A 22127-nucleotide genomic window follows, 5' to 3' on the forward strand; every position below is an offset into this window, starting at 1 on the left:
AGGCGTTCCTGACGTACGGGTCAGTTTCCCCTGCGTACGACCGCAGTGCGTCTTGCAGTTGTTGCATCAACGTCACGTCTATGGTATTGGCCAATACCTCGTGGGGTTGCACATAGGGTTGCACATTGGACGGTCGGACTGATCCGGACTGGGGGAAATGCGCCTCGGACGCGCCTGCCGAGAGGCGGGAGGCACCTCTACCCCCTCGTGCACTGCGGATAGAGGCCTGTTGTCCCATGGGCCGTCGGCGCCTAGTGTGAGTGGCGGCTGGCTCTTCGACTTGTTCGTTGGACTGCTCGAACTCGTGCGAGCCGCTTCCACTGCTGTAGTCGCCGGTAATGTTTTGCCTTGTGCGCTTTGGCCCAGGCGCTCCTCCTGTCTCGAGCGCCACGATCGACCGGAATTTCGGGCAATCCGCGAGAGCAAGATACTCCTCCCACGACTGGAACTTCGGCCAGCCCTCCGTGTGGAATTGGCCCTCAGACAGGACCTTAACATCAGCTGCGCTGCGGCCACTCTCAGCGTGACGAAGGTTGTTCTCGTATATCGACGCGAACCGCTTAGTAGCCCGGAGAATCCTACTCCACTTTTTCCGTATCTGTTCGGGGTCGCGACTCTCGGCGCCTTCGGGTTTGAGCTCCTCGTATGCATCAGTTACGCGCCTCCAAAAGCTCCCCTCGTGCTGATCGTTGCCAACCACTGGGTCCGAAGTGATTGCATCCCAAGCCTTCGCCACGGCAACGCTCTCGTCCTTGGTGTATAGCTTCCCCCTGGTGGACCCAGAACCAGATCCACCGCTACCGCCAGTGCCACTGCCCTCGCCACTCGCCGTGCGACCACCGCCATGGCCGGAGCCCCGACTGCCGCCACCTCCCCTACGGCCTCCACCCCTTGAACTGCCGCTACCTGCTCGGGTCGGAACGGGCGTTTCCACCCGTGCTGCCGGTGTCTCTGGGATGCCGGAACTCAGCAGGCCCATCATAGTTTCAAATGCATCGTGATCTGCTTCGGTGATGGGAGATTGGCTGGCCTGGAAAGGGGAACCCGGTCGCGTCTGGTGAAGCGTGTCGAAGGTGGGTCTGTAATCTCCAAAAGCGGAACGACTCAGATTCCGCTGTAAAGATGGGGGAGTTGGAGAAGACCTCCACGACTGAGATGGATGAATGGGTGGACTCGATGCCCACGGTGGGGGAGATTGATTCCAATTCCATGTTTGGGACGGAGTCGCATATCCGCCAAATCCCGACCCCTGACCTGCATATCCGCCAAATCCAGCTGCATGGAAAGGATTAGCCGACTGGTTTGACGGATTGCTGCCATATCCCGATTCCTGAGAGTCGGGTGATTCGTCGTCTCCTCGGTGCATTTTTTAGAGAGCTGAGATGTTGAATGATTGTTGTGGAAATGGTAAAAATAAGTGGGGAATGGTTGTATTTATAGAGGAAAAAGGAAAAATAAAAAATAAAAAATTTTGCACGCCCAAACCGCCGCGCCGGAAGCTGCGGTCACTATGACCGCCGCGCCTATAGGCGCGCCTCACCCCCACCAGCCGCGTCCTCGCCCCGCACGCGGCGAAGCCGTTTCCGCCCCCCTCCCCCGTCCTCAGGCGCGGCGGCCACCCCAGCCACTATGACCGCCGCGCCTCCCGCCTCGCCCCACACCCCTCTTCGGCGACCGCCGAGCCGCTCCCATAGTGGACACCCTTAGTGTATACTATAAATTAAGAGAGAGAATAATTATTGAAGTAGGGTTAGTGTATTGTTATATTGTAGTATTGTATTTATCGTGTTAACAAGCACAATGTGATAGTACTAATACTACTCCCTCCGTCCCACTTTAGAAGTCCCAGTTGAGTTCGGAACGAGTTTTAAGAAATGTAAAGTAAAGTTGGTGAAAAAAGATGGTGGAACGTGGGTCATGTTTTTTTATATTAGTTTTATAATAAAATATGATTGGAAAAAAGGTTAGTGGCAATGTTTTAAAAACTGGACCGGTGAGTGAACCGGAGAAGCTACTGGTTCACGGTTCACTTGGTCCAACCGGGTGAACCACTGGTCGAACCGTTTTACTGTTACAAATTATATATATAATATATAAAATATATTCAATTTAATGAATGATAAAATAAACTCTATATATAACAAAATACATTAAATATATAAATATAAAAAATATTGAAAAATTAGTAAATAATAAAATCTATTTATTTTTTTATCAATTAAATATACAAATTACAAGTTATTGTGGATAAAATTTTTAATATTTTAGATATAAAAATAGATAATTCATATTAATTCAAAAAAATTATATGGCAAAGTATATAAATAAACATGAATTAATAGTTAGTTTTGATAAAAATATAGTACTATATAGTAAATAATTTATTATAAACCTTAGGACTTAGGTATAACTACTTATATTTACATAATGTACCTATATTATACAAATAATGATTAAATTTAGTAGATGATAAATATATTATCACATTAATACCTTCTCACTAGAATATAATTTTAAACATGAATTATTAGTTTGAGTAGATAAAAAATATTTTGTTTTAATATAATAATAACTAGTTTTCATGTTTTAATACATGTTAGTTGATAATAATTTTACATAATCTTTGCAAAATTTTCGGAATATGCCCGCAAATAAAAAAAATGTAAATTACGAAGGAGTCGTCTTCACCAAAAAGGCAAAAATAATTTGTTCTGTTGCAACCGCCAACCTAAATTCTTGCAGCCTATTCGACTGATAATCCCACTCTCCCACCATTCCTCTTTCTCCGCACCTGCACCAAATCATTAACCAACCATGAGATTTCACTTCGCTAACGATTTCGCCGGCACTGCCCTCCGCCGCCGTTTTGCTGCAACGTACAACCAGCAATGCAGAGCGTACGCTCCATTCCGCCGCCTCCACCACTTCACCAATAAACCCTCACCTCCGAATCGCATTTCCCCTTCCCTGTCGACATTCCGCCGCTTTTGCTCATCCAAATCCTCGGGTTCTCGTATGGGATTGCTAGGCTGGTATTTGGGGATGTTGGAGTCGCGTCCGATTTTGACCAAGAGTCTTTCTTCCGGCCTTATTTATGCGGCGGCTGACACTACTTCACAGGCAATTATATTCACCTTCGATTTTACAAATTTGAGTTAACGTAATTCATTTAATTTCGTTGAGGTTTTTTGAATTTGATTGGTTAAAGTCTTGCTTTTGGAATTGGTGTATATGATATGAACACAATCGCTAGGTTTTTTGGTTAAGTCTGAGAGGGGAACTGTAAATCCAGTCAATCAATGAATCAAATCCCTAATTTTGGATCAATTGAAATGAACAGTTGTGGTGATAGAACTATTTACTTTAGCTATGTGTGTTTTAAAAGGTATATAGCTAAATTTTACACATTTTAGCTCGACAACTAAATATGTCAATATCTTGATTGAAGGACTAATTTTGTTTCGTGGGATATAAATGATGTTTCTTGCAGCTCCAAATTTACAAGAATGTCTGAAATATTACCTTTACCATATCCTATCATACATTGGTAATTGATGGCTTGCCATTTTTTGTTGGTTATATAAGTAAGAGTTATGTTATATAACTACTTATTTTGAAATTGATCAGCTATTTACAATGGATCCCAATGGTACTTGGGATCCAATAAGGACACTGAGAATTGCTGGGTTCGGGCTGTTTATGCTAGGTCCGTCACAGCATTATTGGTTTAACTTTGTTGCGAGAGTATTGCCAAACCGTGATCTGATATCTACATTGAAGAAAATGGCAATGGGACAGCTTGTTTATGCGCCGGTGATCAATGGCATTTTCTTTTCTTATAATGCAGCTGCTCAAGGTACACTGTTCTTTCTATGCTTCGAATTGTGACCCTCTTGCTTCAATAACTGCAGCTTGAAATTATGGTTATTGAACTCTTAGATGAAGATTGTATGATAGTGCTTTGATGAGGTTAGAGTTTGGGAATACATATCTGAGTAATCAAATGCTAATTCCTAAGAAGCTGTTGTGTATAGACATGCACATATCATACAATCTTCATCTAAGAGTAGACACTGAAATATACTGATAATTCTCTAACTCTAATGTTACCATGCTATTTTCCCATAAAGTTGTTATCCAAAATCATCAATATTTGAAGTTAGTGTCACATTTTGATAACATCACTATCAGTTGAGATAGTGTCCTCAACTTCTTAATTCCTCACACAGTTATATTAATGTTTCTATGACGAGCCATACTTGATGGTTTCTCCTTAGCGAGGTACAAAAATTAGAAAAATTTGGAAGTTTATCAAGTTTTGATATTAACACATCACATGACATCGGAAGGAAAAGAGAATGAAGAAAGAATGTCAGGTAATATTGATCACAAAACAAGAATTGGAAACTTGAAGTAGGTGATGGAGCAAAGATCTTGGCATTTTTTCCCTTCTTCATGGTGCCATAACATATGTTTATAAGCAAACATCTTAACATCTCGCTTGCCAGATAAAAAAAATTATTCAAAGTCCAAACCATATATAGATTTGAGACTCCTTCATTTGGAAATTTTTAGCCTCTTTTTGCTTTACACGATAGCTTTCTTGATGTTCTAAGGTTTTGTGCTATGGCCCAGGAAAATAGAGTTAAATGCAGCAGTCATACTTGTATGCTTATTTCAGTTAAATGCCATAACCTAGTTGGATAATGGGTTTATTGATGTTTGATTGCCTTTGTTTGGTGACTCCAGTTGAAGAACAGAACACTGATGCATATGCTGGTTATGCAGTCTAAAATCTTCCTAGGTTTATTCGCTAGCTTAGTTTTTTACTTTTGTAGTGATTGAAACCTTAAGCTGAATCCATCACTCAAAGATCTTTTTAGCTGAGGCTTAAATGGACTCAACGTTATTGTAGGATGAACATTCAAGCTACCTAATGAAATCCCAATAATGGATTTCAAGCCTGTCATCTAAATCCTTCAGTCCACATGCAATCTTTTTTTTCTTTGTGCAACAGATAATGGAAAAAAGTTCAATGTGCTGTGTTGAGTGGATTCATATCCATGAGATAACTTAAAAGGTAAATTAAAATATTAGTGGCAGGTTTCAGATCTATCATAGAATGAACTCACCCTATCAACCTCATTGGACTGTTGTTATGGATTTATTTTATGTACACTTTAAGTCGATCTTTCCAAATGCGATTCTTTACATTTTGAACATGTACTTTGTCATATTCACAGGGATCCTTGTTCTCGAGAATCTTTGTGTTGGCTTTTGAGTTGTTGCTCGCTCACTTTCTCTGTGTACTAAATTAGCATGTTTGAGAGTTATGACTGGTTTTTCATGTTTAGGAGAAAACGGGAATGAGATTGCTGCGAGATTGAAGCGAGACCTGATTCCAACTTTGCTAAACGGTCTTATGTACTGGCCTCTGTGTGACTTCTTGACATACAGAGTCGTCCCTGTCCATCTACAGGTACTCCTCTTTTCCTTAAAATGGTTGTTAATTCTCTGATACGTGTACATGGCGTGGAGGATACATCTCACATTTTCTTCCCCGCGTATTGGGAAACTCTAAGACACTTTTTCATCTGATTTGTGCAGCCCTTAATGAATAGTTCATGCGCGTTCTTGTGGAGCATATATTTGACGTACATGGCGAGCTTAGAGAAAGCTATTCCAACATAACTTGAATTGTTGGAGAAGGGCTACTCTCCTTTCAATTTTACAAAGAAGTTGAGATCGTCACTTCCATCATTCAAGCAAGAGGCACAAATAGTGGTTGTAATTAATCTGTATTGTCTCTTGATATGTCCCTAAATCCTTATATCCTCTCCCTATTTGTGTTTGGATTAGATAATTGGAAACTAAACCATGAGATTATGATGGGATTTGGATAAAGATTTTTGCTAGGTATCTACCATAGCTATTGCATATTCTGGTATTAATTGAAGATTAACATATTTTGAATAAGAAAAAGGAAGGCAACCACAAAACAAATACTCTGTCCGTCCCAACTAAAATGTCATACTTTCCTTTTTTTGGTTTGTCTTAACCAAGATAACACATTTTTATTTTTGGTAATTTTCGCTTTCCAATTTATACATTCAACTACTTTTTTCTTTCTCCAATTAAATTATTCAACTCTCTTTATCTTTTCATTTAATACTTATACCCACTCTTTTTTTCTCCAATTAACCACATTAACCAACAACTTATAAAAATGTGCTGACTAAGAAATGTGTCATCTTAGTTTGGACGGAGGGAGTACTTGATACTCAATATGTCCACCAATACAAGGCCTAATTTGACTAGACATGAATTTTAAAAAAATGAAATGAAAAGTGAATAAAAAAAATAGTGTAAAGTGGGTCTTACTTTTATTTACTTAGTTTTATAATAGTAAAATATAAGTGAAATAAAGTTTGTGGAATGTAAAGTCTATTATTAAAAGTAGTAAAAAATAAATGATATATTTGTTGAGAGATGAATAAAAATGATGATAAAATGAGTCGATTATTACTGGACGAAGGGAGTAGTTATTTTAAATTTATTACTCAATTCCCACATGTGAATATATGAGTAACTAAGATCTAACATTTATAGATGACTAAGGTAAGGATCTCATATAGCGTGTCTAAATTTATTATCAAATATTTGTAGGTGAAAAAATTATTACTACCCTGAAGGCTACCTACCAGTTTTGACTGAATTTTGTGCCCACAATTTATTACACTTTTAACTCCAAGATTTTGTGATCTTAGTTCTATTTATTTTATTTAATTGTCTCCAAGATTTTGTGTACCTTAGTTAAATTTATTTTATTTAATGTAATGAACATAACATAGTTGAGTGTTATGTAACTTCTTTCTAGCATTCTTTGTTGATTCTTTCATGGATCATGATAGAGAATCGGACCGTATAAAACTAATCTTTAGCCAATTCACAAATATTTAAAAAACATGGCATGCCATCATTTTTAAAAAAAGGATAACTAATCTAAATATACCTACTTTCACCAAATATATTAATATTGGGCGAATATAGCGATAGTACCATGGTGCATAAATATAATGTGATATTTTTGGTTCCCTTGAAGCAAGACATGAATGCTTTAATTTTATTAGAATTATTAAATTTAAAAACTGTGGGACACAATAAATACAGGTATTTATTCATTGCTCATCAACTAATTAGGCGGCGCTGCACTTTATTATTACATGAATAATGGAATTTTTGTTAAGTTATATACTATTTGTATAGGAAAATGCTAAACACTAGTACTATATAAATACAATTAGATATGTCAGTATCCCAATAAAATTTCAATAAAATTAGCTCGCACTCAAAAAATCCTTGGCCCATATAGGGTCGATTAATAATCTAATGAATTTGGCTCTAAATGCAACTATGTATTCTCACGGCTTGATAAAATGAATAACTACAAAAGATTATAATTAAATTAGCCATCCAATTTATATTTGATATGCTTATATATTCATTAATTTTTTTGATAAGCGCACCAAAAAATAAGAGTTCATAATAAGAAATATTCTAAATTTTTATGTTAAAAAATATAGAGTAAACTTTGAATTAGGTATCTGTGAAATGGATTTCACCTTTTAGGTTCCGCAATTTGAAAAATTATCATCACAATATCTTTGTAAAATCATTAATCACATTTAGATCATTTTCAACTTTTTCTTTCCTATTTTTCCCCCAAAGCTTTAAGAACATAATTAATCTAAATTCATTTGTATTTTCTGAATTCAAATCTAGCACGTACTCCTATTTTTTGAACATATAAAACAATATAATGTGCAGATAATAAATAATACTACACATTGCATTTTTTAAAAAAAATATTACTGGTATATATTTTTAGTTAATATCAGGTAGTACATGATTTTATATAATAATAAGAGACAATATTAATAATAATTCAATGAAATGAATATACATCTAAAAATATATAAATAAATGCAAGTGATAAATTTATAAAAAATTAGTGCGAGTAATCTTTAAACTTTAGATTTGAATTTAGAAAATGCTCAGTTTATGGGAAAAATGGAAAAGAAAGATTGAAAACGAATTGAAATATGTTTAATGATATGTCAGACCTATGACGATATTCTTTTGAGTTCAAGGACTAAAAGATGCAATACCCATTCTCCGGGACATGTAATTTAAAGTTCACTCTAAAATCTATCTAAATGTTCATGTTTTATTTATTTTTTGTTAAAAATAGCTGGCAAATTCCAGTTACAAAATAAACTAATCAATGTAGAAATACCTTATCTATAATGCATCAATGAAAATACTAACTCATTAGAGAAATTCCCTTCCATATGCACGTGATGGAGTAACACTAAGTCAAATTCATGTAACAAACTTCGCACTCTCCGTACTATAGATCTGCAATTGATGCTCACTTCAAACTTCCCCACAATCATGGACACACCAATGAAACTATCACTTTCTACCTCCAGCTTTCGAATACCCATATTTTTTTGCCAATTCTAGCCCATGAAACAAGCACCAAATTTCGGAAGTAAAAATGGAACAGACTCCAATATTAGCAACAAAACCATACCTCCAAGTTTCTGCAGAATTACGGATGAGACCACCACCAAAAGCATGTCCAAATCCTCCCTCTAGCGATGCGTCAGTATTGAGCCAACTGACAAGGTTGGGTAGTCGAGCTACTCCAGGGGCTGTATCGGTCGCCGTTTTAGCCATTTAATTTTAAATTACTTTTTATAGGGCAAATGCGAATTTTGTCCTATTGGTGTGTTTACCAAATGTCACACTGTTTTAAGTATTACTCCCTCATTCCCACAAAAAGAGTTATATTTTGCTATTTCGGTCTATACCATAATAAGAGTCATATTTTACTTTTATCATAAATGGTAAGTAGGTCCTACATTTCACTAACTCACTTCACTCAAATTCTATTATAAAATCAATATAAAAAAATGAACCACATATTTCACTAATTTTTGCCAAGTCACTATTTTTTACCTTACTTAAAATTTGTGCTCACAACAAATGTGACTCTTATTGTGGGACGAAGGAGTAGTATCCATCATTTCATTATTGAGAATAAAATATTGAGTATAGTACTATTTTGGTCCTAAACATATGGCCGATTTATGATTTTGGTCTAAAACATTCACTTTTTGAAAATCGAGTCCAAAACATACGAAAACATTCTCGAATAGGTCATTTTTTGACTGTTTCCGTCAACTTTGACCGTCAAACGTCATATAGCCCAATTTTGACCCGATTAGACTTAATATGAGATTATTAGTAGCTTAATATTATGTTAATTATTTTACTAAATAATTCAATTTTTAATATTTTGAATATGAAAAGTCAATCTTCCAAAACTCACCTAAAATATTACTAAGTGAACATGAACCGTCACTCTCTCTCTTTTCTATCTTCTCTCTCGTCACTCTCCTAAGAACAAGAACCCTAGTTTAGGATTCCGACCAAGAACAGCCCGATTCCGACCGATTATTGTTGGTTTTCATGAGTTGGAAGTCCCTACTCTAACTCCCTTTCCAGCGACGGTCTTGTCGATGTGAAAAAAGCATATGCGAGGAAGAGGAAGTCCAAAGCTATCCGCCTGACACCGAAGATGGTCCGTCGGCTGATTCGTCGAAGCAAAACACACAATGCAACGAACAATGGCCGTCGGCGGCATCGGGATTTGCGGGCTCTAACCCTAGCTCTCACGACGAAGAAGAAGCAAGGCGGATGCAGTATGGTTTTTGGGTGTTGATGGTGTTAAGGTTGATGCAGTGCCTTATGACAATATTTTTTTGTGGATGTAATTCGACACTAACTGTGGTTGTTTTTGAGCTTTGTTGGTGTTACGATAGATGCAGTACCTTATGACAATATCTTTTTGATCGTGTAAATGTTCAAGACCAATTCGAAGTAGAAAATGAATATGAAGGACCATTTTGTATTGTATTTTGTTGTTCATTTATTGGTTCAATTTGATGTCAGTTTATTGATATAGTCGACGAAGAAACAATCACATACGAAGAAGCAATCAAATAATGTATGAAACCAACATCAACTCCAAAATTTTTTTGCTTGTAAGTCTGCAATGAGTGTTGGTTAAATGTTCAGGACCAACTGGAAGTAAATGACGACTTTGTCTTGTGTGTTAGGGTTCTCTAATTATTGAATCAGTTTGATTTCTGCCAATTTTTCTAAGGAGAATAAGAAGGATTCACTTCAAAATTCAAATAGGAACAAAAAATTAGGATTTTCAAACACTTCATCAAATAGTGTTTGAAACATTCACTAATTTCTGAATTTTATCCTTAATTTCGGTTAAATTCAATGCCAAATCCTCAAAATCGGCACCACCAAATGAGGTTGACGAAGAACATGCTCGTGCTTCGACATCACGATTTGGCTTGCACCACTTGAAGAAACTGTATTCCTTCATCTCAGTTACAAAGTAAGGCTTCCCCCGCGAAGGTTTGCCTTGGCCGGTGACAATACGGAGCGCCGCTGTCTTCTTACAGTAGCAGAAAGCGTAGCTAAATTGGAGGTCTCCAAAGTCACGAACGCTGTCGATGGAGTCCCGGCTGCACATCGAACGCCCCATGTTCGAAGGTGTTTGGTTGTTGCAGAGATGGAGAAAAAAAATTAGGGTTCTGGGGGGGAGGGGGGAAGAAGAAGGAGTGGGAGAAATGGGGGGAAAATTTGAATGAAATGAAGAGTTGAAAAAAGCGATTATATTACCCAATTTTCAGAATTTTCATTTAACATTTAAAATGTAAAATCTGAAAATAAAAAAATTAAATTAGCTACAGTAATTAAATTCAGCTAATCGGGTCAAAATTGGGCTAAATGACGGTTGACCGTCAAAATTGACGGAAACCGTTGAAAAGGGGCATATTCGAGAACGTTTTCGTATGTTTTGGACTCGATTTTCAAAAAGTGAATGTTTTGAACCAAAATCATAAATCAACCATATGTTTAAGACCAAAATAATACTTTACTCTAAAATATTACTCCAATGTACCGCACAGTTTTTTCGACAATTATATTGTTATGGTAGACAATATAATAACAATTATATTGTTATTATTCATGATTTATCTAATATTATTGCCTTGCAAAAATGCTCAATCTTTTGATGGCAATTTTCCTTCACATATATAACAATCATGCACTACTACAATAATTATAGTCTTGTAGTTCCCGTGAAGACTCAATTATTTGGTATGTGTCGGTCAATATATTTTGAAGGATCTCTAATTAATTGGAATGTCCTTTTAAAGTTAGAAAGTTGATAGGGCAATATTATTACTTACCTAACCGAATAATTTCTTCATTCATTTTTGCCCACACGTTGTGATCTTGCCTCCACCAAATCCATCCCTATATTTTTTTTTCAATTTTCTTATGATCATATTATAATCATTTACGTTTCGAATAATTTTAAAATTCGCCCATAAAGTTAACACTTGAAAAAGTTATATTTAAGTCTCAATTTTTTCCATTAAGCATTGATATTCCTCATAGATTGCTGCCAATACTAAAACCTTATACATTTTCTCTTCGAATAGTTTTATTTAGTCATATTAATTATGAGTGATCATAAACTATTATCTCACTAAATTAATAAGAATATGCTGAAAATTACTACCCTAACTCAAATTTATTATTTTATTCAATATATCACTCTAAATTAATTGTAGCTGGTATTATGATCAGGTAGCTTTTCCCCCATAAAGAAATAAAATAATAAGATGAGAAGAATGGGTACATAATTAAAAGTAGAAATAATTAGGAATGGGGCAAAGAAATCCAATAACCTCTGTCGGCAATGGGGAAGCCAACTCCCTTCACACACTTACTGTGTTTGTGTGTGTGAAATTTGCATCTAATTATATTTATACAAACGAATGTACTAATTAGTTCATCAACATTGGAAATTATTATGATGTTGACTATTGAATTTCTCTAGAGATACTAATTACTCCAATAAGCTACATATCTCAAAAAATAGAAATAAAGATGCATCTGAAGTTTAATAATTAGTTCACCAATATTATTAATTATTATGATGTTGACTATTGAATTTGTCTAGTCAGACACATCTCAAAGTATCACTCTCAAAAAATAGAAATAAAGTTGCATCTCAAAGTACACAGTATTTATTCTTTAGACTTGGTTACTATGTATAGAATGTGAAATTATTCGAATACACTAAATATATACAGATAAATACTACTTTTTTTATATTACAAATAGCTGGAATAGCTCAGTTGGTTAGACCGTGTGGCTGTTAACCACAAGCTTGAGGTTCAAGCCCTTCCTTCTAGCGTTATTTTCTAATTTATTTTTTTGGCTGGTCACATTATTCATTTCTTAAAACTTAAAAGTGAATTGATTGTTATAGAATAATTATGGTTGAAAATATAATTACTAAATATTTTGACACCTAACATTAGGCGATTAGAAAAATGCAAAATAAAAAACAAGAATGAAAGTAAATAAGATAGTGTCTCTAACACTAGGACCATCAGTACTGTTATGTCCATATCAAGGTAGTAGTAGCACATTATCTACAAAATCCCAAAAATAAGCAATTTTACAGTCAATCTAATAGAGTATAATAGACAAATAAAATGAGAAAATTAAAACTAGCATATAAGGATGAAAATACAATGATTATTAATAAATTTGATATTTTTTTTTCAATTATCACTTTGTGAAAATTTTGGTATTCAACATGTCTCAGTACTCCCTCCGTCCGATAAAAATAGAAATTCTTTACTTTTGATCCGTCCTCTGAAAATAGAAACTTTCATTTTTATGAAACTTCTTTCTCTCTATTGAGGTGAGACCCATTTTCCGTTAACACACTTTTCTTTCTATTTCTCTCTTACTTTACTAATTTTGCATTAAAATTGTGTTGTTTCAATGTTTCATACTCCCTCCGTCCCATAAAAATAGACCATATTTCCTTTTTCGTCCCTCCCATACAAATAGTCTATATCCACTACACAATTTCAACTACTTTTTCTCTTTTACTTTATTATTTATGGGCCCACTATCCACTATACAATTTCAACTACTTTTTTCTCTTTCTCTCTTACTTTATCAATTATACATTAAAACCCGTGCCAATACCAAATGACCTATTTCTATGGGACGGATGGAGTATTTAAAAGATGAAGGGAGTATTAATTAACGTCACGCTACAAGTCTTAAAGTTGAAGACGCAATTAACAAGGTGTATAAAATGATAGTAGTATCATTTTAATTTACAAAATTAAAGATATGATTTTGACTAGGTGTATTTTTTGTCTACCATATCAAGACATAATTTTAAAGTTGAAGACGCAATTAACAAGGTGTATAAAATGATAGTAGTATCATTTTAATTTACAAAATTAAAGATATGATTTTGACTAGGTGTATTTTTTGTCTACCATATCAAGACATAATTTTAAAGTTGAAGACGCAATTAACAAGGTGTATAAAATGATAGTAGTATCATTTTAATTTACAAAATTAAAGATATGATTTTGACTAGGTGTATTTTTTGTCTACCATATCAAGACATAGTTTTTCCCAAACTTGAGATCATGAGACAATTGAAAAAACTGTAAAAATTACTCCAAAATTAATGTTTTTCCTTATTGACAGTTGAAACCAAAAATAAAATAAAACTATCCCACTTACCAATTTCATCTATCTTGATTTTAACTCTACTACATTACCCTCTTGCCTTCTTTCTCCTAACAATAACTTCTAATTAACTCTTATAGCTAACCAACTACAACAATGGAAAAAAACAACCAATTATGACAAAACACTATGCTTCCATTCATGAGATGTCAGTATTAATATTAAATTTATACATGTATATATATATATTCTGCACATACATACAAATGTATGTATCATTCCTCTTCTAGAAAGCATTGTACCAAACCTTTCAAACATCCTCTCTCCTTTACACCTATATTCCTATCCTAATTCCTAGCCAAACATAGCACTTGAAACACACACACACACACACACACACACACACAATGATCCTTCTCCCCAAATCTGTCTCCTTCTGCAACGACCAACTTCTCCATTTCATCTCTTCATAATCTCCACCGCTTTTTTTCTTCATGGATTTTCGGTTGGTGGATAATTTGATCTGTTCACTCTCCGCTTCCAACAATTCCGGATCTGCATTTACTGACGCTGAACATGACCTGCCGGCGGCTAAACTGGCCAGGATTTCCGTGCCGGAATGCAACAGAAGCGGCGGTGCGACTCAGCAAATGCTCGGCTTCTCCGCCGCATTCCCGTTTCTGAGGAGCTCATCGGGTTTGTGCCTTTCTTCCTTTCATCTTTTCTCAAACATGTGGTGTGCATGAATTGTGTGTGAAAATTAATGATGTGAATGAATTGTGTGTGGTGATGATGCAATTTGGTACCAATGTATATGTTGTTCTAACTTGTATGCATTTTACTTAATATTTTGAAAATTACTAGACCGGTAACAAATCAACGAAATTATCGGTAGTGATTCTGTTGAGGTCAATGATTTTTTATGTATGGAATGGACCAGCTCGTGTCATGTCTTAATAACATGTTATGTTCACGTTTTATGTCATGTCTCACTTTGATTCGGCATGAATTTTAAAAATGTAAAATAAAGACTAATAAAAAAATTTAGTCTACTTTTAAATACTACTACTTGGACAAAACAAGTTAGGGCGAGTGATGAATAGTAAAAGTAGAATGAGACATTGAATGAAAAATAGGAAATTTAGCAGGGGACGGATGAAGTGAGTATTAATTATACTCGTGTCTTAGAAATATCGTTGAACTATGTAGATAGAACTCAATAGTTAATTTTGCAATTCTTGCAATACTAGTGCACAAATTGATGACATATATTGGCAAAAGAAAAATTGATGACATGTATCTATAAAATTTCCAAAAGGAAGGTAATAAATAACGTTTGTGATTTGCATCAGTTACTTATGTAGAGTTGAGAATGAATTTAAGTGAAGCATAGACTTGTGATTATGGGATTGTAGTTTGGTGATATGGTGGGGTCATGCTTTGCTGTTCTAGTTGTATGGTCTTGTCTTATAAATATTTGGTGCCCCGCCCCCATCTATTATATCTTGCCCTTACAACCAAACAACAATAGTGATTATATCTTTATGAATTCACACAAATTTGGTACAAATCTCATGTATTTCAAAATTGTTTAGAATTGACATATTTTGAAATACTAACTATTAAACAGGGTATGAGTGTGCAAGTATGCATGTGTTGAGGGGCCCCTGCCCCTGCCCCTTCACCACTTCACAATGGATGGAGCTAGAACACCAAGCATTGATCTACAAATACATCACTGCAAATGTTCCCATACCTTCCTATCTACTTAATCCAATCAGGAAAGCTCTCGAACATTCTCGATTCTCTTGCCTCTCCTTCCTACGACCAAATGCTCGTGAGTTCTTCATTCTCTCCTTCCTTTCATTAGTTCCTAAACTAACTGGGTTTGAAACAGTGGGATGGGGTGGTTCCGCCAAGACCGATCCCGAGCCAAGTAGGTGTCGGAGGACAGATGGCAAGAAATGGCGGTGCTCACGGGACGCGATCGCTGATCACAAGTACTGCGAGCGCCATGTCAACCGAGGCCGCCACCGTTCAAGAAAGCCTGTGGAAGGTGGACCTGGAAATAGGTAGGGACCCTCACCAATTAATTATTCTTTAAAGTAATTGTTTATTTCATATTTCTGCATCCGACACTGATTATATATTTCTGCGACCTTTGTCTAATTTTTTATATCATCAGATGCCCTATGGACAAGGAAACTCGGAAAACATGTTTGAAAGACAAGCAGCACGCCTATTCATTGCTCGACCCCTTAGAGAGGACTGAGCTCTCAATGGGACTTGGCGTTGCTAGTGAAGAAGGCCAACGACGTAATGGCTGGGGAGGTGGGCCGTTGGGCGAGGCATTGCACGCAACGGGCAACAGCTCGGGTCAATGCAAGGCGCTCAACCTCATAGCGTCGACCCCATTTTCTTGAGAAGAGAGTATTTTGTCATATCTTTGACTTCCAATCTTGTCGCCTATCACAAATGGGATCGAAATATGTGGTTTTCTTCTTTGTGTTTAGTTTCGGCCTCCATTTATGTAGGTGGTCTGTAAAGTGGTAATGTTGCATGAATGCATTCATATATCTTGAAATGATATTTTGATGAAAGTTCACTAAATTTAAGACCATCAAATACCATAACTTTTCCACCTACTTTGATGGTGTTTTATGACAATTAATAATAGCTCCCATCTATTACCCCTGATTTCTATTCAACATTTCTAAACCTTTAAAATGTGGAATGACAGATATTTACGTGTAAATTCACTTCTAACAGATAATTATGTGTCATGATAAAAGAATTTTTTTTAATGAAATTAGTTAAAAAATGGCACATTGTCTTGAGAGAGAGACCTGCAATACGGTCTGTTGAGCTTGAATTTTCCGAGTCGTCATCGCCATAATAAATTAAAAGATTCAATGAATTCAAAATAGGAAAACCTTCGGAAAAATTTCGGGAAGAATCGATAGTAAAAAACGAATTGGGATTTAAATAAGGATGAGCGATAACTGGTAAATCAATTACTCCACCAAAAACTGAATACTGATGAATTGAATTTGTGATATGACTGTTGTATAACTCCCCTGTCCGCTGCTATAGGAGTCACGTTAATTTTAGAAATGTTAAGAAAATTGGGTGGAAAAAAGTTAGTGGAATGAGTTAGAGGAATGTGTGACTCTATTGGTAAAAGTGAGGGGTAATTACATGTTTTATACAAAATGTTTTACCTTTGTTTCAATTTAATACAAATAGTATTAAGTTTACATATTTCATACAAAAAGTTACATTAATGTTTTAAATTAATACATTCCGTTAAATATTTTAAATACTGTTAGTTAGATTACAATTGGTCCAACTTATCATCATAATAAAAGAATAATTAGAGATTTAATACAATTAATCACTCTAAAAAATAACAGTCAATATCAATTCTTCCAGCAATTGATCGTGGTTTAAAAAAATTTCGTCTCTCAATATACTCTATTTTTTATTGTATTTTTTTATAGAACACAAAATAAAATAAGTCCATATTTCATCTTTACAAAATGGCTAATTTGAGCTTCAAACACTCAATAAGTTAATATTTATTTTTTACAAAAAAGATTCAATATATTTTAGTTGTATTCTCCATTGTTACATGAGAAAACTTCGACAATAAAATGCTATTCGCTAATTTGATGGTGAAAAGTGCTGATTTTTTTTCTCTGTGTTTTTCATTTTTGTGAGTAATAAAAATAACTGTATTTGAAATAATTAATGTAAAGTTTTAATTTACAACTTTTTGTACAAATTTGAAACATTGATGAAACTTTTTGTATGTATGATGTAATTGGAAGTAACGGTGTTAGTAGGGACATAACAGAATTGTATTATTTTGGAACACTAAGTAAACTTTTTGTATGAAATATATAAACTTAATACTTTTTATACTAAATTGAAATAAAGGTAAAACATTTTGTATGAAACATGTAATTACCCCGTAAAAGTGAACTGAAACTCATATTCGTGGACGGAGGGAGCATAAATGAGTGATGAAATAGCAGAAATTGACTTTCCGCCTTTTTATTTCAACTACGCGAGACATAAACTCCATTGAAATTTTTAAGGGCAAAATAGTCAATTTGAAATATCAGGGCTTTTATGTAATTGAAATAGCAGAAATTTTGTTCCTAATCTAGGCCCAAATATGGTACCCCGAACGTATTCATCGAATAAGGCAGTGGTGGGCCATACCCGATTTAATTAACGCAATTAATAAATCTGACCAAACCATATCTTCTTCAGCTAACGAGTCCTTACTGTGCTAATCGATATAGAATTCGAAGAAAAATGGCGGCTCTGAGTTGGCGGCATCACACCCTAATACAGTCGCTGCTGTCGCGAGGCCCGCTCAAGGAAGACGATTTCGCTTCTATTTTCTCGCAACTCACTGTCAAAAATTCAGGTTAAATATGTGTTTCCGTCGCTTTTTTTTTGTTGGATTCAGCCCTCTTTCGAATATTTCACCGTGTTTGATGATAAACTTGTATAGGGCTTCGGAGACTATTATTCCTACTATTATTTTTATTCGTTCTGAGAATTTCGTCCTGGTTTTGATGAATTGTGCAAGTTTCCCTCTTTTTATTCAGTTTGACTTGTAATTGTTTCATTCTGCTCATATTTGAATTTTGAGGTATTTGGTGGTGTATTGCCTTCTCTATAAACCTAGACACCTATAAGAAGAGTAAAATTTAATTGATTTGAGGGTATATCTTTACCTCTAGACTTGAACTTCAGCATAGGAGAATTTCATCCTATGGTGCACTTGCTTTTTAGGGTCACGGAAGCAACAGGAGCGGAAGTTATTCAATGAGTATCTCAAGAAGATAAATGCAGAGTTCAGTTGTGTACAGTTAGAGCTGCGAGCATGCCGGAATCAATATGATGGTCATGTTTATTATGGCGTTGTCAACAATGTCGAGGATGACCAGTCCAAGCTTGGGACAAAGTACACAGTTCCGCAGATTGCTTTCTACAAAGGCATTGTGAGCTTCTTTATGTTTTCTCGCGTATCCTTGTTCATGCTTTCATTATACTTTAGGGGGTTCAGCTGTAATTTGTTTTATTGGTGGCTTTAAAATAAGGAATCATAAAGCTAAGTAAAGAATACATCAGGAATCTTGTTCAAGAAAGCTAGGGGGGGATTGCAGTTGATGGGCTGAGCAAAGAATAATTATCCTTTATTTGATTTCAGTCTGCTTTTTCTTTCGTTGCTCATTGTGGAATAGTTTGTGTATCATATATGACATTGACACTTCCACCCACACTACTTTATTAAACCGAGACAAATCATCCTTGAGTTTTGACAGAATTTGGGATATATTTTCCATGTAGTATTAGATGAGGCTGCAAATAACAATATTAGTGACAATCTGCTTGTACATAAAATAACTGAAATAACTGTAATAATAGCTTGCGTATGTATTTATGATTTGTTGCAGTGAACCACTAGCCATGAAAAACAATTAGAATCATGTACATGATGAAACTTGTGATAAAAGCTACAAAGTTAAAATATTTTTTCTGCTTCTGATGGATTTACTATCAAATTGTTCACCTTAGAATATTAGGTGGTCAGATCCGAAATATTATCTTCCTATGTTTGTGAAATGACTTATTATATGCTAAATTTGCATACTCATATATGCTAACTTTGCATACCTACAGTGAAATTGAGTGTTATCCTTTCTGTTCATGCTTGGTTTATATTGGAAATTGATATTAGGTTGAAGCTATTATACACGATGCTGAAGGTGAAGGCTGCATTTATAATACGGCTGCTCTAAACATAAGGCTGGAATCACAGGTTTGCAGCTTTACGTATACCCTTTTTTGTTCTAATAATGGCTTTATTCTTGAGGAGCAAGTTCCTGTCAGCAATCCATGCTCGTGCTCGAAGTATTTGGTCGTATTGATTAAAATAGATTTGTTGATTAAAATAAACTTATATAGTTAATTGTTTGTTAAAATAGAGCAGGACATTTAAGTCCAAGATTTTGAGTGATCAATGATGCGGTCGGAACAAGATTCTGGATAATATGTAATTAGTTTTCAAAACTAAGTACCATCATTTGGCCATTTCTTGTATAATCACAGGTTCATGGGGCAACTGATTCGCAATCTCAGGGAGGTGCTGTCCAGATACCCCCTGCCTTTAAGAATTTCTCCATGTCACAAAAGGAAAAAACTCTAGATCAACTAGTGAATGACCAGTGGCTTTGTTCAACGCCTGAAGGAAAAATTGGTATTGGAGTTAGATCCTTTCTGGATCTGCGTAGTTGGTTTCGGACTAATGAGGTTCCCTCATGTGAAGTTTGCAATGAGGCTGCCATCAAGGTACCCTGATTTACATGTATTCTTCCTTCATTTTCATCCTTTAAAATGATATACTTATAAATCATGCATTTAAAAAGCTTTGCATTGCAATGTGTACATCTTCTGTTTAGGTAATGTGTTGGACATACATAAAAAATCTCTCTAGATTTTGAATTATACTGTTTTTCTATGAAACAAACTATACATTTGTTAATTAAACGCCATAAATCACCCTTTTTCCTTTTTTGAAAGCAGCCAGTCATTGGTATGTTAACACTACCCTTGTATCGGGTTTACAGTAAGGGATATCTGTTTTTCGGGTCTAGATTATCTGGACTGGTATGTTCTCTGTTGAAGGTCACAACTCATCATCTTAGATGGAAACACTTCTGTTGTAGAACTTTCCCTTAACAACCTATATTATCAGAATAATCACCAAGTTTTATGAACCCATTTTTAGTACTTGTCTATCTCTCAGAATAATTGCCTTCGGTCACTTATAATGAAATAGATGTGTACTTGCTTTTGCATCTGGACTTTGGAAATGATATCTCCGCACTGTTTGCCATGAGCAGGCTCAACTCTGCCCAAATGAAGCTTGCAACGTCCGCCTTCACTCCTACTGTCTGGAGAAGAAGTTTTCCGGACAAAGGGTACCAAGATCTTTCTGTTACATTTGCATCAAAGTTGCATATCAACAGTATTGTTGTTTAGGCTGTGAACTAATGTAGGAACAACACTTTTCAGGGCGAAAAAGTTTGCTCGGGTTGTGGTACGCAGTTGCAAGGCTCAACAGTTAAAGCAGAACTCGTGGAAGAAATAACTAATGCAGATGTCCATTTACAGAACTCGCAACAGGCAGAATCTTCTAGAAAGAGGAGTCGCAGATCAAACCGAGAAGCTAATGCTGACATCGATGACACAGGCGATGATTCTTCTCTGACTTCTGCTACTATGTCGAAAACAAAGAGGGTTACTAGAAGCTCTGGTCGGCTGAGTATCAATTAAGGAAGATGATGTTGCCTTTTTTGTGACTACTTTCTGCTTGCAGATGGTCTTTAGTTGTAAATGTTTTGTTTTCTTTTGAAGCCAGCAGCTGTAAATGTTGTTTTAGTGCTAATGGTAGCTTGGCAGATTTTGTGGTCCGGTGCTGGATGACCTCGATTTAGCTGACATCTCTACTGAGATTCCATCCCGTAACTAATTGGTGATAAGAGGAGTGACTTCCGAGAACTACTATTTAAGTTAACTTCTTTTTACTTCACATATTTGACTGAAGACAGCTCACATTTTAACATTATATGTATATACATAGAGGGACACCTTAACATTATATGTAAATAAATACATAGAGAGTAGAGAAACAAATATGGATTAGTATATAAAAATGTTATGCTAAAGCCTAAAAGTGTCATTAATTTTTACAAATTATGTGAAATCAAATCCTGATTTGCTATTTTATTTATTTGAAGTTTTATAGAAAATTGACAAATTAAACTTTGATTCTTATTTAATCAGTGAATTAATGATATCAATAGCGAATTTTCAACTTACAATTAAATAAATCGATAAAATGAAAAATTAATCTCTATCTCTAAGGAAATACATAACGTTATTACCTAGCTAATTTAACAAAGTTATAAAAAATTTATGATTTGTATATACATTGTTTTGTGAGACAGATGATCGATCAATAACCTATTCTTGATTGGTAGATACAAACGATACAAGGTCAAAATGAGTTGCGGTTTCTGCTCTCATATGGGAGAAGATTAATAATTTTATAAATAAATTTCTGCAGTTGTGCATTGGAAATTTGTAAGATTTTTATTTAATTAATTTGAAGAAAAAAATAGTTATCACAACCAAACAAAGTTAGGCTAATGAATCTGTTAGTTGTCATTTATATATTAAATTGTTGTCATATTATGATTGTTTGATATCAAAGATAAACATTTTTTAAGGACGTGAAAACGGACGTAATGGCTAATTGCTGATTAGTGTCATTGTTGTGAAAATTAATTTATTTAAACTACAGAAATAAAATAGAAAAGAGTATATGAAAAGTCTTAAAATTGTTTCTGAATTTGGATTTTTGTTTAATTTTC

General features: G+C 35.2%; 3 protein-coding genes and 1 non-coding gene across 5 annotated transcripts; 3 read left to right on the forward strand and 1 right to left on the reverse strand.

Moving 5' to 3' along the window:
• Nucleotides 1-2678: 2678 nt before the first annotated feature.
• LOC121754095 (PXMP2/4 family protein 4-like) lies at nt 2679-5937 on the forward strand. Its single transcript, XM_042149445.1, has 4 exons — nt 2679-3120; nt 3628-3856; nt 5355-5479; nt 5608-5937. The coding sequence occupies exons 1-4, from the start codon at nt 2815-2817 to the stop codon at nt 5689-5691; spliced, it is 744 nt and encodes a 247-aa protein (XP_042005379.1). The 5' UTR covers nt 2679-2814; the 3' UTR covers nt 5692-5937.
• Nucleotides 5938-13940: 8003 nt separating this feature from the next.
• Nucleotides 13941-16316, forward strand: LOC121801134 (growth-regulating factor 6-like). 2 transcript variants are annotated; one of them, XM_042200593.1, is made up of 4 exons: nt 13942-14367; nt 15302-15508; nt 15569-15743; nt 15857-16316. In XM_042200593.1, exons 1-4 carry the CDS (start codon nt 14166-14168, stop codon nt 16092-16094), a joined length of 822 nt encoding a protein of 273 aa, XP_042056527.1. In that variant the 5' UTR covers nt 13942-14165; the 3' UTR covers nt 16095-16316. The 2 variants fall into 2 exon arrangements, with proteins under 2 accessions (XP_042056524.1, XP_042056527.1); XM_042200590.1 differs by having other exon boundaries at nt 13941-14367; nt 15302-15743.
• Nucleotides 16317-16490: 174 nt separating this feature from the next.
• Nucleotides 16491-16566, reverse strand: LOC121758158. Its single transcript, XR_006041356.1, has one exon. It is a non-coding gene; the product is annotated as a small nucleolar RNA Z107/R87 (small nucleolar RNA).
• A 1393-nt stretch (nt 16567-17959) lies between these two features.
• Nucleotides 17960-21283, forward strand: LOC121801149 (non-structural maintenance of chromosomes element 1 homolog). The gene is made up of 6 exons (XM_042200600.1): nt 17960-18109; nt 18481-18689; nt 19430-19510; nt 19801-20040; nt 20595-20672; nt 20767-21283. The coding sequence occupies exons 1-6, from the start codon at nt 17995-17997 to the stop codon at nt 21025-21027; spliced, it is 984 nt and encodes a 327-aa protein (XP_042056534.1). The 5' UTR covers nt 17960-17994; the 3' UTR covers nt 21028-21283.
• The last annotated feature ends 844 nt before the right edge of the window (nt 21284-22127 follow it).

The sequence above is a fragment of the Salvia splendens genome, chromosome 1, assembly GCF_004379255.2.
Source record: "Salvia splendens isolate huo1 chromosome 1, SspV2, whole genome shotgun sequence".
NCBI lineage: Eukaryota > Viridiplantae > Streptophyta > Magnoliopsida > Lamiales > Lamiaceae > Salvia > Salvia splendens.

What these genes read in the sequence shown, in the direction of transcription:
- LOC121801149 (XM_042200600.1), top strand. Translation starts at nt 17,995, where the DNA reads ATGGCGGCTCTGAGTTGGCGGCATCACACCCTAATACAGTCGCTGCTG. An exon ending in ACATAAGGCTGGAATCACAG is followed by an intron (nt 19,511 to 19,800) that starts GTTTGCAGCTTT and finishes GTATAATCACAG; the next exon opens with GTTCATGGGGCAACTGATTC. An exon ending in GCAATGAGGCTGCCATCAAG is followed by an intron (nt 20,041 to 20,594) that starts GTACCCTGATTT and finishes TGCCATGAGCAG; the next exon opens with GCTCAACTCTGCCCAAATGA.
- LOC121801134 (XM_042200590.1), top strand. Translation starts at nt 14,166, where the DNA reads ATGGATTTTCGGTTGGTGGATAATTTGATCTGTTCACTCTCCGCTTCC. An exon ending in GTTTCTGAGGAGCTCATCGG is followed by an intron (nt 14,368 to 15,301) that starts GTTTGTGCCTTT and finishes ACTATTAAACAG; the next exon opens with GGTATGAGTGTGCAAGTATG. An exon ending in GAAGGTGGACCTGGAAATAG is followed by an intron (nt 15,744 to 15,856) that starts GTAGGGACCCTC and finishes TTATATCATCAG; the next exon opens with ATGCCCTATGGACAAGGAAA.
- LOC121754095 (XM_042149445.1), top strand. Translation starts at nt 2,815, where the DNA reads ATGAGATTTCACTTCGCTAACGATTTCGCCGGCACTGCCCTCCGCCGC. An exon ending in CGGCTGACACTACTTCACAG is followed by an intron (nt 3,121 to 3,627) that starts GCAATTATATTC and finishes GAAATTGATCAG; the next exon opens with CTATTTACAATGGATCCCAA. An exon ending in TTATAATGCAGCTGCTCAAG is followed by an intron (nt 3,857 to 5,354) that starts GTACACTGTTCT and finishes TTTCATGTTTAG; the next exon opens with GAGAAAACGGGAATGAGATT.